Source organism: Dermacentor albipictus, chromosome 9, assembly GCF_038994185.2.
Source record: "Dermacentor albipictus isolate Rhodes 1998 colony chromosome 9, USDA_Dalb.pri_finalv2, whole genome shotgun sequence".
Taxonomy (NCBI): Eukaryota; Metazoa; Arthropoda; class Arachnida; order Ixodida; family Ixodidae; genus Dermacentor; species Dermacentor albipictus.
In genome coordinates, this window is record NC_091829.1 from 64,667,374 (window position 1) to 64,682,568 (window position 15,195).

Below are 15,195 nucleotides of genomic sequence, written 5' to 3' on the forward strand. Positions count from 1 at the left end.
AAAGCGAAAGCTTTACTGGCCGCGTATTTGCTATTTCGCCGTGGGCGTGCTCCGAGGAGGCACATGACGTCACACCGCGTTCCTCGTCGTTGAGATCGCCTCCGCTCGCTTCGCCAGCTGCGTCGCATGCCTGATAACGTGTCGGAGGATTGAAAAGGAGAGCTCGCGTGCACCGCAACCACAGTTGAGGCTGCAGTATGGACGCCGACAATTCTGATAAGCAGGAGGATGCCTGGAATTGACATCGGAACGAGATGAAGAAGAAACGAATCGCCCAGGAAACAGACGAACAGCGCGCCGAACGACTGGCCAAACGCCGCAACATAGCTAGACAACCAGACAAACCTGGACTCGCAATCAAGATTAACCAAGGCTAACCATGCTATGCCTTAGCTTTCGCTACGTATGCCCTGGCATAGCCGAGCTAAGCCCTTGCCAATGTTTTTTTTTTTTTATGCGAAGCATATTACTAGAGCACAACTCAGCTCCTCAGGCGCGGCGGTGTCGCCTTCAATACCACGTGACACCATGACGTCACGACAGAGTAGAAACGGGGCTCCAACTCGCGCCGTCGCTCGCGGCGTCGCGGCGGTATATAAGCAGCTGCGCTTGCCTCTGCTAGACACTCACGAGGTGAGATGCCTCCTGGAGACAGAGCTGCTCGTTGGAATGAGAAGCGAAGGTTGCGGCGTGCTACAGAGACTGTTTCTAGGTGGCTTTGCTACGGCGCAGCGACTACGCGCCCCGCATCGGACGCGGTGAGCGTCGAGCAACGCAGCGTTCGGCGCGACAACGAAATGTGCGCCTGAGCAAGCGCCGCACGCCTGAGCCGACGCCGACGACGCCGGCTTTTCTGCGACACGAGCTCCTTAACGCTGTCGCGTTAGAATAAAGGCTAGTATGCTTCGCATTCTGGGCTTACCCTTAGCTAAGCCACAGCCATTTTTTTTTTTTCGCTTTCTAGAGCAGAAAATATAGGATCTTTAGAGAACGCGTCGCAGCGGCAAAACAGGTGAACCCGGGGCACGCGCTTTGAAGAAGCCGGAGCTGGCGTCTGAAGGACGACGCTGACAAGCGTTCCCTCTCGAGAAACCCCGGAACACGAACGACGCCGCCTTACGTCACACGCAAAGGGGCCACGCAGTACATAGCGTTTCCTACAAAAATTTTCGTAGGAAACTATATGACGCAGTAGCGGTTCCTGTGGTGGAGCGCGTTGCGAAACCTGCCGCCGTATCGACGGACGAGTCGCTAAGGAAGAGGAAGACGACGGCGGGGAACGGAGCGAACCGACCGGACGCCCGCAGAGATGGCGATGTCCCGCCTGCAAAGACTCCGCGCGTCGTCGTCCTGGTCGGCGTGTCGACGTCGGCTGCTGGCCGCCGGCGTCGACGGCGAGCAGCGTGGATTCCGGTCGTCGACGCGCTTCGCGTCGGAGCGCTCGTACAGGATGACCAAGTACGGGGGCCGCTACTTCGTGACCATGCTGCCCGGCCACGGCATCGGGCCCGAGATGATGAACCACGTCGAGACCGTCTTCTTCCACGGGAAGGTCGGTGAATCTCGGAGACGTTCTTTTTATGCGAAGCATACTAGCCGCACAACCACGCTCTTCCTTGCTGCGCCGCGCGCGGCCGCGTAGCTACCATACGACGTCATAACAGCTGCAAAAGCGGAGGCTCAACTCGTGCGCTCGCTTGCGGCCGCGTAGCTACATAGCCGGGTCTCAGCTCGTGCGCTCGCCTGCATGAGTTGTTTCTTCGTCTAGCCGAACCAAATATAGCCAAGCAACAGCAGTTCACCAGGCTAAACAGTGGTTCAACAACTAAAATAAAGGCTAGTATGCTTCGCATCCTGGGCTTAACCTTAGCTAAGCCACAGCCAATTTTTTTTCTTTTTCTTTTTTCCTTTCGAAAAAAAGTATGCTGATCGCGCGCAGGGTGGGAATTGGTGCACACGAATGTTCTTCGATAGAAACACTTGCGTTAATGCTATATGTGTAGATGTTTATACCCGCCGTGGTTGCTCAGTGGCTGTGGTGCTGGCCTGCTGAGCACGAGGTGACGGGATCGAATTCTGGCCACGGCGACCGCATTTCGATGGGGGCGAAATGCGAAAACACCCGTGTACTTAGATTTAGGTGCGCGTTAAAGAACCCCAGGTGGCCGAAATTTCCGAAGTCCTCCAGACTACGGCTTGCTTCATAATCAGATAGTGGTTTCGGCACGTAAAACAAAATTTATTTTTGTTGATGTTTATGAGATTCTATATTAATTTTATTAGTATGTTAGGTGATGTAGATGCCGTGTTATACTTTGTGTAAATGTTATGTTGATGTCATGTGTGTGATGGACATATTGCTTGTGTACAAGCATACAGTGCGGGAGAATGAATTACGTTGGCTTCTTTTGTTTGTTTCTTTGTTTGTTTTTTTGCCTCGAACAACACGAATGACCGCCACTGCTTCATGTTCAATGATCGATTTCGCCTCCAAATTGATGCGCTGGTAAATGTCCTTTACTGTAACACTGAACAGTAGGAATGTCACTTGCGACGTAAAAAAAAGGAAACAGCTCTACCACACCATAGTTCTTTTTTTCCCCGAGCTCTTCCACGCTGACTTCACCGCTGTCACTCGCGTCTTCGCGCCCCATATGTGTTGTGAGAGGTCCCTCGCGAAACATAGGGGAGAAGAAGTTGGGTCCGTGTTCCATGCTCCACTTGAGAGAATGTAAAACTGCATTCACACTAAAGAGCGAATCGCGATTTGATTTGATTCGCAACGTTCAAGTTCGTATCCCATCCGTAATTTTTTTCACCCACTTTTATTTCTATTAATTCATCATTTCTTTAATTCACTTAATAAGTACAAATAATTTCCCCTATGCTGTACAAACTTAGTATTCATTATTTCGCTTAGAAATCCTCGTTATTCAGCAAATGAAATTGTGATAAGAGCAAAGGAAGTTGCGATTAAAGTAATGCCCGATTCTTGGACATGAAAAAGACCGAACTGCGCTGCCAGCCGTAGGCGAATTTCAAAGAATCTGTTGGAAGAATAATAGAATGATTGGTATACCTATAGTGTAGTACTGTTAGACAAATGAAATACATGTACGAAAAAAAATTGCTGCCTCTCCCATAATTGAGATTAGATGTAACCATGAAATGGCAACCGACAAAGCAGATTGTTTAAAGATGATACTGGTCGCAATCTTAAGATGGGTGTAGTACATGTTCGCAACGGCATATCCCACCACACCAGGCCATACTGTGCGCTGGTCCATATGGACGCTGTCCACCTAGAAGAAAAAAACCAGCTGAAGGCGTCACCACAGGCAGCGAAAGACCTCAGGGAGAGAGGGCACATTGCGCAGCTAGAAGAAAAAACTGGCTGTGGCTTAGCTAAGGTTAAGCCCAGGATGCGAAGCATACTAGCCTTTATTTTAACGCGACAGCGTTAAGGAGCTCGTGTCGCAGAAAAGCCGGTGTCGTCGGCGTCGGCTCAGGCGTGCGGCGCTTGCTCAGGCGCACATCTCGTTGTCGCGCGAACGCTGCGTTGCTCGACGCTCACCGCGTCCGATGCGGGGGGGCGACGCCGCGAGCGACGGCGCGAGTTGGAGCCCCGTTTCTCCTCTGTCGTGACGTCACGGTGTCACGTGGTATTGCAGGCGACACCGCCGCGCCTGAGGAGCTGGGTTGAGCTCTAGTAATATGCTTCGCATAAAAACGCCTGAAGGAGACGCCATGCAGCGTGGCGCCATCTGTCAAGGTGATACAAAACCCGCGCCGCGGAACTCAAGCATCGCTGGCGTTCAACCGAGCACAGGCAACCCTGTCTCAGCACCAAAAGATGACAGTGAAGTGTATAGTGTCCTGTATCTGCATGCCTTTGCAACGTCGCTATTGGAAATAACAAAGAAAACTTCAGCGTACAAGAAGTTATGGCTTGAGTGATATTGTGAACAAACATTAGGAGGAACTCAGAATTAATATTTTTTGTAGCTTGTTTGGACCGTAAATAGTGCATGTAATTCGGTACTGTACAAAGGGTTGGGAGCCAGAGACCACATTTTCTTACGTTTTAACTGGTTGTCCGCATGATCTTGTTCTGTTTTCGTTTGAGTGCCAGCATTTGGCTCAAGTTCACTTGAAGGTAGCCTACAACGGTAGCTAAAAGCATTTCATTCTTAATATAGTTATCGTGCTGCTTTGTGAGGAGACCACTCAAGCAGCTCCAAGGTGCCTTATACAGTTTCTTTTCATCCGGGTTTCCCCCAATAAAAAACTTAATTGGAAGCACTGGAATGACTGATTGATTCTAGATCAATAAAGCAAGCTGAGTGGGCCGGCAAGGCAACCTCATCGAAAACGAACAGCGTGAAACAGACGAAGGTTCAGAGGGCAGGAGTGCTGACAAAGAAGGAAATGCTTTATTGCACCGGCACAGTGATACAAACATACATGGCGTGATTTCCAGCCGATATAATGGCACGATTTCCTCACGCATATTTGCATTGATTTCCTTGCATGTTTGGCATGCACCAAGTGGCTGTGTGTGTGTGTGCATGTGTGATCATATCAGCGCAAAAAAAAAACGTTTAGTTGTGAGTCAGCGCTCCCGTTATCTGAATGTTTGTCCGTCGGCTGCGGGGCGTCGCGCTGTTCGTTAACGAAATGACTGATTTGACCGTCTAACGTTTCGAAACAAACCCTCTCGGCCACGATCGGTCATTTCCACGAACCCCGCCTTGCCGCAGGTGCCGGTGGACTTCGAGAAGGTGATTGTAGCCACGGACACTGAGGACGCGGCGTCCATGGACTACGCCATCGCGTCCATCCGGCGCACGGGCGTCGCCATCAAGGGCAACGTGGAGACGCGCTCGTACAGCCCCAGCGTCGAGCCGCGCAACCTGGTGCTGCGCAACCGGCTGGGCTTGTACGTGAACGTGGTGCACTGCCGCAACCACCCGGCCATCAAGACGCGACACCCGAACGTCGACGTGGTCATCATACGCCAGAACACCGAGGGAGAGTACAGCTGCCTCGAGCACGAGGTAGGTTTGTGCGCACGGGTGCTAACGAGCGTCGCGCCGAAGGCTGCAAAAAAATTAAATCTTGATGGCATTATTGTCATCATACGCCCGAACACCTAGGGAGAGTACAGCTGCCTCGAACACGAGGTAGGTTTGTGCGCATGCGCGCAAGCACGGACGCTAACGACGTCGTGCTGAAAGCTGCAAAAATTAAACGTTGATTGCATTACTGCAACGTTGTTGCTTCCACGATATTATGCTCCAATCGGCACAATAAGGCAATTAGTATAGGTTGTAGTTACGGATTTTCGACTGTTCGTGTATCCTCCAAAAACTAGGCCTAAAGATATCGCCATAAAATGCCGTGCGACAAAGTAAGGCTAGTACGAGACATTAACCAGATGATGATGATGATGGTGGTGGTGGTGGTGGTGGTGGTGGGGCGCCGCGAGCATTTAGAATAAACCCCTGCTGAAGTCCTTGCCGTTGTGGTAATGGTCGTGATTACCTCACGACAGCACCCTTTATCACCTTAGGGTTGCGCTTTCGTACGAGTGTATGAGCGACAATGCAATTCCTTTAGTCAGCGCATTATTTTCAACGGCGGATACGAAGAAATGTATTGTTATCACGTGGGCCGATTCCTAATTATATAGGCTCCGGTTTTTTATAGCGCACACTTTGAAGTAATGTCTGTATCTACATGTCGCGATCGACGAGTCGCAGCCAGCGCCTGTTCAATGAGTTTGTATGCTGGCGACCCTAGCACAAGCACGAACTTTGATATGTCCGTATTGGACATGTGCGGCGAAATGAATTAGTCTTGCAGGTAGACCGTGTCACCACGGCCGCACGGACACCGAGAAACAGTATAGCGACTAGGACACTGATTCGCCTTGTATTACGGCTACTGACACCTCGAGACTGTGCTAATCTCGGGAACACTTGTAAGGAGGCTGGGTTAAGAACTTACTGGCTTCGAAGCCACTCTTTTGAGTACATCACGCTTCTTTAAATAATATGTTGATTACTTTGATTATTTGATGTATGTGTGTACAAGTAGTCCGCTCACAATTTCTGAGTTATGTGTTTTGAAAAGTAAGTGATTATATCGCATATTCTCGTCAGCCTTCACGGAAACTGGTACTAAAAAGCATATAGGCAGCATGAAAATGGCACACAAGAACCATTTCAGTAATGAACAACCCACTATTTCGCAGAACGCATGCAACACAGTAAAGAATCAGTGACTCGATGCAGTTCCCCATTGTGTAGAATCTTCAACCCATTTCGAAGAACCGGTGGCTCGGGTCTTCGGTGGCTCCGGTCCACACATGGGTCATCATAATATACATACAGCGCGCTTGTATGTGAGCGTAAGCAGAGAGGACCGATGTCTATAGCAGTTGTAGGACAAGGGGCGCCCAGAGCCGCGCCTACAAATATCTGTGGGCCCCTTTCGAGATATGAACCCCCACAAGCAGCTAACCACCAGGCCACGGGACATTTCTACCCATTAGAAAAAACGGTGGGTTTCCGGCGGCACTGCATGGGATTCGAGCCCAGGACGTCTCTCTTACGAGAAGCTTGCTTAACCATGCACTAGACCGCCGCATACAACTTGCGACTGTGAAAAATCGATCTTATGACTGGGATGCTGGTCAAATTATTTTCTCTGGCCAAAATTCACAGCAGTGGCGAACAGGAAAATTTATGTGGTGGTAATACTAAGAACAGAAATATTTACTAAATTTCTCTAGTCGCACTTTAGTTTCATTATTCCGGGGTTCAGGTCGCAAAACACCTTTCAGCACTGCGTCTTGTATCTTTTTTTTTTAATTTCTGAACGCGCGCAGGTGACCCAGGGCGTGGTCGAAAGCATCAAGGTCATCACTCGCACCAAGAGCGAGCAGATCGCGCGCTACGGCTTCGAGTACGCCCGCAGCCGCCGCCGCAAGAAGGTCACCGTGGTGCACAAGGCCAACATCATGAAGCTCTCGGACGGCCTCTTCCTGGAGACGTGCCGGCAGGTGGCGCGCGACTACCCGGACATCGAGATGAACGACATGATCGTCGACAACTGCTCCATGCAGCTCGTCTCCAACCCGTCCCAGTTCGACGTCGTGCTCGTCCCCAACCTGTACGGCAACATCGTCGTCAACCTGACGTGCGGCCTGGTGGGCGGAGCCGGCGTCACCTCGGGCCGCAATTACGGCGACGAGTTCGCCGTCTTCGAGACGGCCACCAGGAACACGGGCACGCCGCTGGTCGGCAAGAACCTGGCCAACCCGGTGGCCACGCTGTACGCGGCGGTCGACATGCTCAAGCACCTGGGGCTCATGGAGCACGCGTACGTCATCCGGGACGCCATCCTCAAGACGATCAACGAGCACAAGGTGCACACGCGGGACATCGGCGGCTCGGCCACCACGATTGACGTCGTAGACAGCATCGTGGAGGAAGTGCGGAAGAACACCCGGTAGACGGACAGTGCCGGGCGATGATCCGCGTGCGAAAGCATTAAATACAAGTCAGTTACCTACGTTCTTCTTTCATGGGGTTAGCCACCAGGACCTCAATGGTGTGGCGCGACTCTAGGTCCGGGCCTGGAGGGCTCGCTGCAGCGATGGTGCAGTGATGGTGCAGGAGGTAACAACATAGCTGAGCAGTTAATTAAAACTCACGAGCGAACACCGCACACCAAATGTACCAGTCTATAGTCGCCACGTCCTTGGAAGGAGGAGGAAGACACGAAGTGCGCATGACCAGACACGTCCAAAACGCCTTGACGCGTCACTAGTAGAGGAGAACCAGCTAGGGAGATAGCACTGGCACAAAGGCTGCATGTTCTGACATGCCAAAAGCTCTGCGGGAATGCCAAGCTCGGCGCCAAGCGGGGAAGCCCAATCTGAGCAAGTTTTCATCGGTGCTGCGCATTCGGAATAAAGGGTATGTTGCGATGAATGGTGATAATGCAGAAAATTGCAGCACACGGGGCACAAAGAAAAGCGACGGCGGTCACAATGTTTTCACTTTCGTCGTAACATAAAATCAAATTTCAAAGTACTTGAAAGTTGTGAGTTTTCGTAGTCTTGAAACTGCGTAGTACGTTACGAAGAATGCCGTCGTGAACGGGGCTCCCGTCTAGAAATTTCTGCAGGAAAATTATAGCCGAAACGTTCTGCCTTGTCAATGTTTTGCCTTATTTCTTCAAGAGCCGTCAACAAAATGCAGTCAGATGTGTCTCAATGATTATGCACAAACCTAAACTATGAAAACTTGTGTCTGTTTATAAGGAAGAAGTGAGCTCAATCTAGATTCCGGAAAGCCATTGAACAAATTTCGGCATCTTGAAAAATCGGGAGCAGTGCCCGATATTGTACCATACTCAACGAGCAGACGTGAACTATGTGACAGGCTATCTTCATCGGCAACGTACAATGTAATGTCATCAGCGAATGCTGTCGCCTTGGCAACCTTGCCTGGAAGCGCAAGCACCCACACACGTCTCTCTCTCTCTCTCTCTCTCTCTCTCTCTCTCTCTCTCTCTCTCTCTCTCGCTCGCTCTCGCTCTCGTTCTAAAGCACGTAAAAGCTGTTCCAAGACGGCGTGAGGACAAATAGTACAGGAGATTAAGGACATCCCTGACGAAGTCCACGGAAAGGGGGCGCTTTTCCACCCAGCAAGGGCCACTGTGCTGGTGTACGCCAGTGCAGGCATTTCTGAGTAAATCAACGAATGATTGTGGAAAGCCAAAAGCATTGAGGACACTGCATATATACGCGTGTTCTAGTCGGTCAAAAGCCTTGGTCTAGCGAAACTAGAAGACCACGTGCTGACCGTGACAGCGCGCAAGCTATGACGTCACGAGTCGTGAAAGATGGGCTGTGTATCTCCTTTCCAGTGCATACCAGTACATAACCTGGGTTACATACCCACTAACCCAAATCGGCGTCTCTAACATGTTCATTGAAGAGTAGTACATACCCAGTTGGTCATATTCCGCACTTTTCTCTATCACCTGATTGATAGTGTGAATATGGTCTATTGTTGAGTATTCTTTACGGAATCCTGCCTGGTCCTTTGCTTGACAGAAGTCTAAGGTGTTCCTGATTCTATTTGCGATTACCTTAGTAAATAGTTTGTAGGCAACTGACAGTAAGCTGATCGGTCTATAATTTTTCAAGTCTGGCGTTTCCTTTCTTATGCATTAGGATTATGTTAGCGTTCTTCCAAGATTCTGGTACGCTCGAGGTCATGAGGCATTGCGTATACAGGGTGGCCAGTTTCTCTAGAACAATCTGCCCATCATCCTTCAACAAATCTGCTGTTACCTGATCCTCCCCAGCTGCCTTCCCCCTTTGCATAGCTCCTTAGGCTTTCTTTACTTCTTCTGGCGTTACCTGTGGGATTTCGAATTCCTCTAGGCTATTCTCTCTTCCACGATCGTCGTGGGTGCCACTGGTACTATATAAATCTCTGTAGAACTCCTCAGCCACTTGAACTATCTCATCCATATTAGAAACGATATTGCCGGCTTTGTCTCTTAACGCATACATCTGATCCTTACCAATTCCTAGTTTCTTCTTCACTGCTTTTAGGCTTCCTCCGTTCTTGAAAGCATGTTCAAATATATCCACATTATGCTTCCTTATGTCAGCTGTCTTACGCTTGTTGATTAACTTCGAAAGTTCTGTCAGTTCTATTCTAGCTGTAGGGTTAGAGGCTTTCATACATTGGCGTTTCTTGATCAGATCTTTCGTCTCCTACGATAGCTTACTGGTATCCTGTCTAACGGAGTTACCACCGACTTCTATTGCACACTCCTTAATGATGCCCACAAGATTATCGTTCATTGCTTCAACACTAAGGTCCTCTTCCCGAGTTAAATCCGAATACCTGTTCTGTAGCTTGATCTGGAATTCCTCTATTTTCCCTCTTAACGCTAACTCATTGATCGGCTTCTTATGTACCAGTTTCTTCCGTTCCCTCCTCAGGTCTAGGCTAATTCGAGTTCTTACCATCCTATGGTCACTGCAGCGCACCTTGCTGAACACGTCCACATCTTGTATGATGCCAGGGTTAGCGCAGAGTATGCAGTCTATTTCATTTCTAGTCTCGCCGTTCGGGCTCCTCCACATCCATTTTCGGCTATCCCGCTTGCGGAAGAAAGTATTCATTATCCGCATAGTATTCTGCTCCGCAAACTCTACTATTAACTCTCCCCTGCTATTCCTAGTGCCTAAGCCATATTCCCCCACTGCCTTGTCTGCAGCCTGCTTCTTGCCTATCTTGGCATTGAAGTCGCCCATCAGTATAGTGTATTTTGTTTTCACTCTACCCATCGCCGATTCCACGTCTTCATAGAAGCTTTCGACTTCCTGGTCGTCATGACTGGATGTAGGGGCGTAGACCTGTACAACCTTCATTTTGTACCTCTTATTAAGTTTCACAAGAAGACCTGCCACCCTCTTGTTAATGCTATAGGATTCCTGTATGTTACCAGCTATATTCTTATTAATCAGGAATCCGACTCCTAGTTCTCGTCTCTCCGCTAAGCCCCGGTAGCACAGGACGTGCCCGCTTTTTAGTACTGTATATGCTTCTTTCGTCCTCCTAACCTCACTCAGCCCTATTATATCCCATTTACTGCCCTCTAACTCCTCCAATAGCACTGCTAGACTCGCCTCACTAGCTAACGTTCTAGCGTTAAACATTGCCGGGTTCATATTCCAATGGCGGCCTGTCCGAGTGACCCAGTCGGTGTCACCAAGGTTTCGTTGTCGAGCAGCACACGCCCTGGGACACAAGTTGGTCCTGCGGTTGGTTGCGAACCCTGTTACCTCGACACAGCAGCATCATGCGCTACCGAATAGACCATAGACTACCGAGTGCCCAAAATTGGTGGGAAAATGGTAAGTGGCATAGACAGATAGACAGTGAGACCCCGGAAAGCGCGTGAAGTACCCTAAGGCTGATAATCCCACAAAAAAAAACTGGACTGCAAAACCACCGCCGGACGACACAGCACAACCTGCGCAGCTTCCACTAAGCATTCATGAAACGGAGCAGTCATGAAGGTTCGTATATGTATGGATCTTTGGAAGCGGCTCCGTGGGACTCTAACCGCGGTTTGCTCAATCGATTTGCCCGCTGTGCCTCATTAACCACGGCCGGTGACAAACATTGCACGCTTCGCTGAAGCCGCGGTCGTAGTCGCGCGGTTCAGGCTCCGCGTTACGTCTGTGCCCAAAGCGAGCTATATGCTTCTGACTGAGACAAAACTGCCGCATGGTTCGCTCGCCAACTTTCGAAAGAAGGTAGCGGGCTGAAAACCAGGACCGCGACTCGCCGGAAAGAAACTCCGGTCTCGAAGCTGAGAAAGAAAGAAAGAAAGAAAGAGAAAGATCCAACTCGATTCAGTTCAGTTGCATTCGTTGCCAGTTTTCGGGGCACCCGTTGTCTTGACGCCACATAGCCAAAGGCTTCGTTGAGGCCGAAGACAAAAATCATGTACAGTTGCTTGCGCTATGCAGCCTAAGATCTTTGAGAGAGAACAAGAGAAACGCTGAAAAGTGACACTATGAAGAACATCAATGTCAGTTTACAGATCTATAGGGTATAATGTCAAAGCTATATTTCTTAATTTCGCGTGGATATCTTGATTATTAGAAGAGAAATTAAAGAATTCTCGAATTCTAAGCCGTAGTATCGGTGCCGATGCGTCAGTGTGACGTCATGAATTTGAAAAAATGATTATATAACACCCAGTTGATTTATCCATAAAACCTGTCTATCGCCGATAAATCAAGGGAGCTTTTAGGCATCTAAGAACCTCTGGGCTGGACTTCTCCGCCATAGGTTGTCCTCGCCTCCTACAGGGTAATTTTACTAAGCTATCTTGGTTTTTCTTTTTTTTCTTATTCTGAATTTACCTCCAGTACGTAAACTACATCTGGAGGCTTGGAGTGGCGCCTGTCACCGGCACAAAATGCTGATATGCAGTGAGGCTATACTATTGTAAGCACATTAAGATGACCCACTACGCTTCAACAAAAGGCACTCTCTCACCAGAACATGAATTGGCCTCCCTGGTGCAGCATTCGGCCACTCCCTCTCTGATGACTCCTTCAATCAACTAATGGCCCTCAGTGCTCAGCAGCTGCGGAGCACCTGAGCCAAGTGGCGGTCAGACCTGTAACGCAGCGGAGGGTGCTAAGAATCTCTGGACCCGGACGTGCCACCGTTGGAAACTGACCCTGGCAAACTACAATACACGAACGCTCTCGAGTGAAGCTAGCTTAGCAGGACTCATTGAGGAACTATCAGGTACTTTTTGGGTTATCATTGGCCAGTTCTTGCAAGTTGAAAGAACTGGTGAGGCTTATACAGTGCTGACTAACGGACACGTCCTCTGCTATAGAGGACTCCCGGATAAGAAGCAATACAGGGTAGAATTCCTAATCCATAAGGACATAACGGGGAACATTGACGAATTCCACAGCAATAATTAATGAGACGGTCGTAGCAGTCATAATAAAACTAAATAGGAGGTATAGAATAAAGGTGGTACAAGCCTACGCTCCAACCTCCATCATGATGATAATGAAATAGAACAGTTTTATGAAGATGAATCACTGATGAGAAAAGTACAAACTCATTATGCTGTAGTCATGGGCGACTTCAATACGAAAGTGGGGGAAAAGTAGACTGGAGAACAAGCAATTGGTAACTAAGGCATCGATTCTAGAAACACTAGAGGAGAGATGTTGGCAGAATTTGCGGAAAGGAATAAGCTGCGAATAATGAACACCATCAGGAAGCGCAGCAACAGAAAGTTTACCTGCAAAAGCCCTGAAGGTGAAACAAGAAGTGAAATAGATTTCAAACTTTCTGCAGATCCCAGCATAGTGCAGAATGTAGAAGTGTTAGGTAGGGTAAAGTGCAATGATCATAGTTTAGTGAGGTCTAGGATTCACCTCAATATGAAGAGATAAAGAGTAAAATTGGTTAAGAAGAAACAGGCCAACGTAGACGCAGTAAGGGTAAAAGCAGACCAGGTTAGGCTGGTGCTTGCAAACAAATATTCAGCCTTAGAACAGAGGGATTAAGATGACATAGAAGTAATGAAATAACTAGACTGGCTTTTGAAGCATCAATTGAAATAGGAGGCAAGGCACCAAAGCATTCAGTAGGTAAGCGCTCCCAAGTAACGACATACCTCATAAAAAAACGGCAAAGAATGGAAGTGTCCAACTCAAGAGATCGGACATAATTCGCGGAACTGTCAAAACTGATCAACAAGGAGAAAGTAAAGGATATTCGAAACTATAACGTGAGAAAAACTGAGGAAGAGGTAAAAAATGTACGCAGCATGAAATCAGTGAGAAGAAAACGTGGCATAATACAAGCCAAGATGTGTGCACTGAAAGACAAGCAGGGTAATGTAATCAGTAATTTGGAACGTATAGTAAAAGCAGCAGAAGAATTCTATACTGACCTGTACAGTACCGAGAGGACTCCAAATAACTCCATTCAAAAAGGTAAGAAACAGGATACAGAAACTCCTATAACTAGCGATGAGGTCAGAAGGGCCTTGCGAGACATTAAACGGAAAAGAGCGGCTGGGGAAGACGGAATAACATTCGATTTAATCAAAGGTGGAGGAGGCATAATGCTTAGAAAACTGGCTACTCTCTATACCAAGTGTCTATCGACGGCAGGGGCCCCAGAAAACTGGTGGAATGCCAACATTATACTAAACCACAAAAAGGGAGACGTTAAAGAATCGAAAAATTATAGACCCGTTAGCCTACTTGCTTGGGAGAAGTATTCAAGCTACTAAACTGGGAAGACTTAGAGTGACTATCAACGGCGAATCACTCAGCAACCTTCGGTTTATAGATAACATTGTCCTGTTCAGCAACACGGGAGTCGAGTTAGAACAATGATTGAGGACCTTAACAGAGAAATCTTAAGAGTAGGATTGAGAGTAATATGCAGAAGACAATGATCAACAGCCTGGCAAGGGAACAAGAGTTCAAAATCGCCAGTCATCCTCAACAGTTTGTGAAGGGGTACGTTTACCTAGGTCAATTACCAGGGTACCCTGATCATGAGAAGGAAACTTACGGAAGAATAAAAAAGGATTGGAGTGCCATACGGCAGGCATTGCTAGATCCTGACTGGGAGCTTACCCAGTGGCGTAGCAACAGGGGGGGCCGGGGGGCCGTGGGCCCCGGGTGCAAGGGGCCAGTGAGGGGGGGGGGGGGGGGGCGGGGGTGTCATATACGTCTGAAGGCACTCCTCTATCCGCCGGCTACACCCGGAGAGTGGGGTGACAGAAGACCTATGGGCCCCGGGTGCCAGACGACCTAGCTACGCCACTGAGCTTACCACTACCATTCAAAATAAAGGTGTACAATCAATGTATGCTATAGGTGCTAGCATATGGGGCAGAAACTTGGACATCGACAAAGAAGCTCAAGATTAAGTTAAGGACCGACCAAAGAGCGAGGGAACGAAGAATGTTAGGCATAACGTTAAGAGACGGGAAGAGATCGGTATGGATCAGAGAGAAAACGGGGATAGCCAATATTCTAATTCACAATAAGAGAAAGAATGGAACTGGGCCGGATATGTAATGTGTAGCTTAGATAACCGGTGGACAGTCAGGGCTATAGAGTGGGTGCCAAGAGAAGGGAAGCACAGTCGAGGACGACAGAAGACTAGGTGGGATAATGAAATTGAGAAATTTGCTGTGGCAAGTTGGAACCGGTTATTGCAGGACAAAGGTAATTGAAGATTGCAGGGAGATGCCTTCATCCTGCGGTGGATATAAAATAGGAGGAGAAGGAGGAGGAGGATGATGATGGTGGAGGTGGTGATGATAATGATGTATTGTATTTGGTGGCTCTCTGAAAGTTTTTGAAACTCTCTCAGTTCACCCATTGGTGCCTCTACAACCCACTGTATAGCCCAGCTTTAGTGATAAAAAGTTACCTATGCCCAGGCAGACGACATCAAATGCCATGACGTCATGGCTACCTGTTGCGGGAAATTCAAGGCGGCGTCGCTACCTGTCTGTAGTCTGCTACTTTTCTAGCTTGCTGAACCTCCTCTCTCGGTAAGGGTGGCTTGCCGCGACCTCGTGCAACGC

The 15,195-nt window shown here is 48.7% G+C and overlaps 1 protein-coding gene across 1 annotated transcript; it reads left to right on the forward strand.

Moving 5' to 3' along the window:
- The first annotated feature begins 1,060 nt into the window (after positions 1–1,060).
- LOC135921828 (isocitrate dehydrogenase [NAD] subunit gamma, mitochondrial-like) lies at positions 1,061–7,578 on the forward strand. The gene is made up of 3 exons (XM_065456174.1): positions 1,061–1,552; positions 4,761–5,057; positions 6,893–7,578. Exons 1-3 carry the CDS (start codon positions 1,310–1,312, stop codon positions 7,517–7,519), a joined length of 1,167 nt encoding a protein of 388 aa, XP_065312246.1. The 5' UTR covers positions 1,061–1,309; the 3' UTR covers positions 7,520–7,578.
- The last annotated feature ends 7,617 nt before the right edge of the window (positions 7,579–15,195 follow it).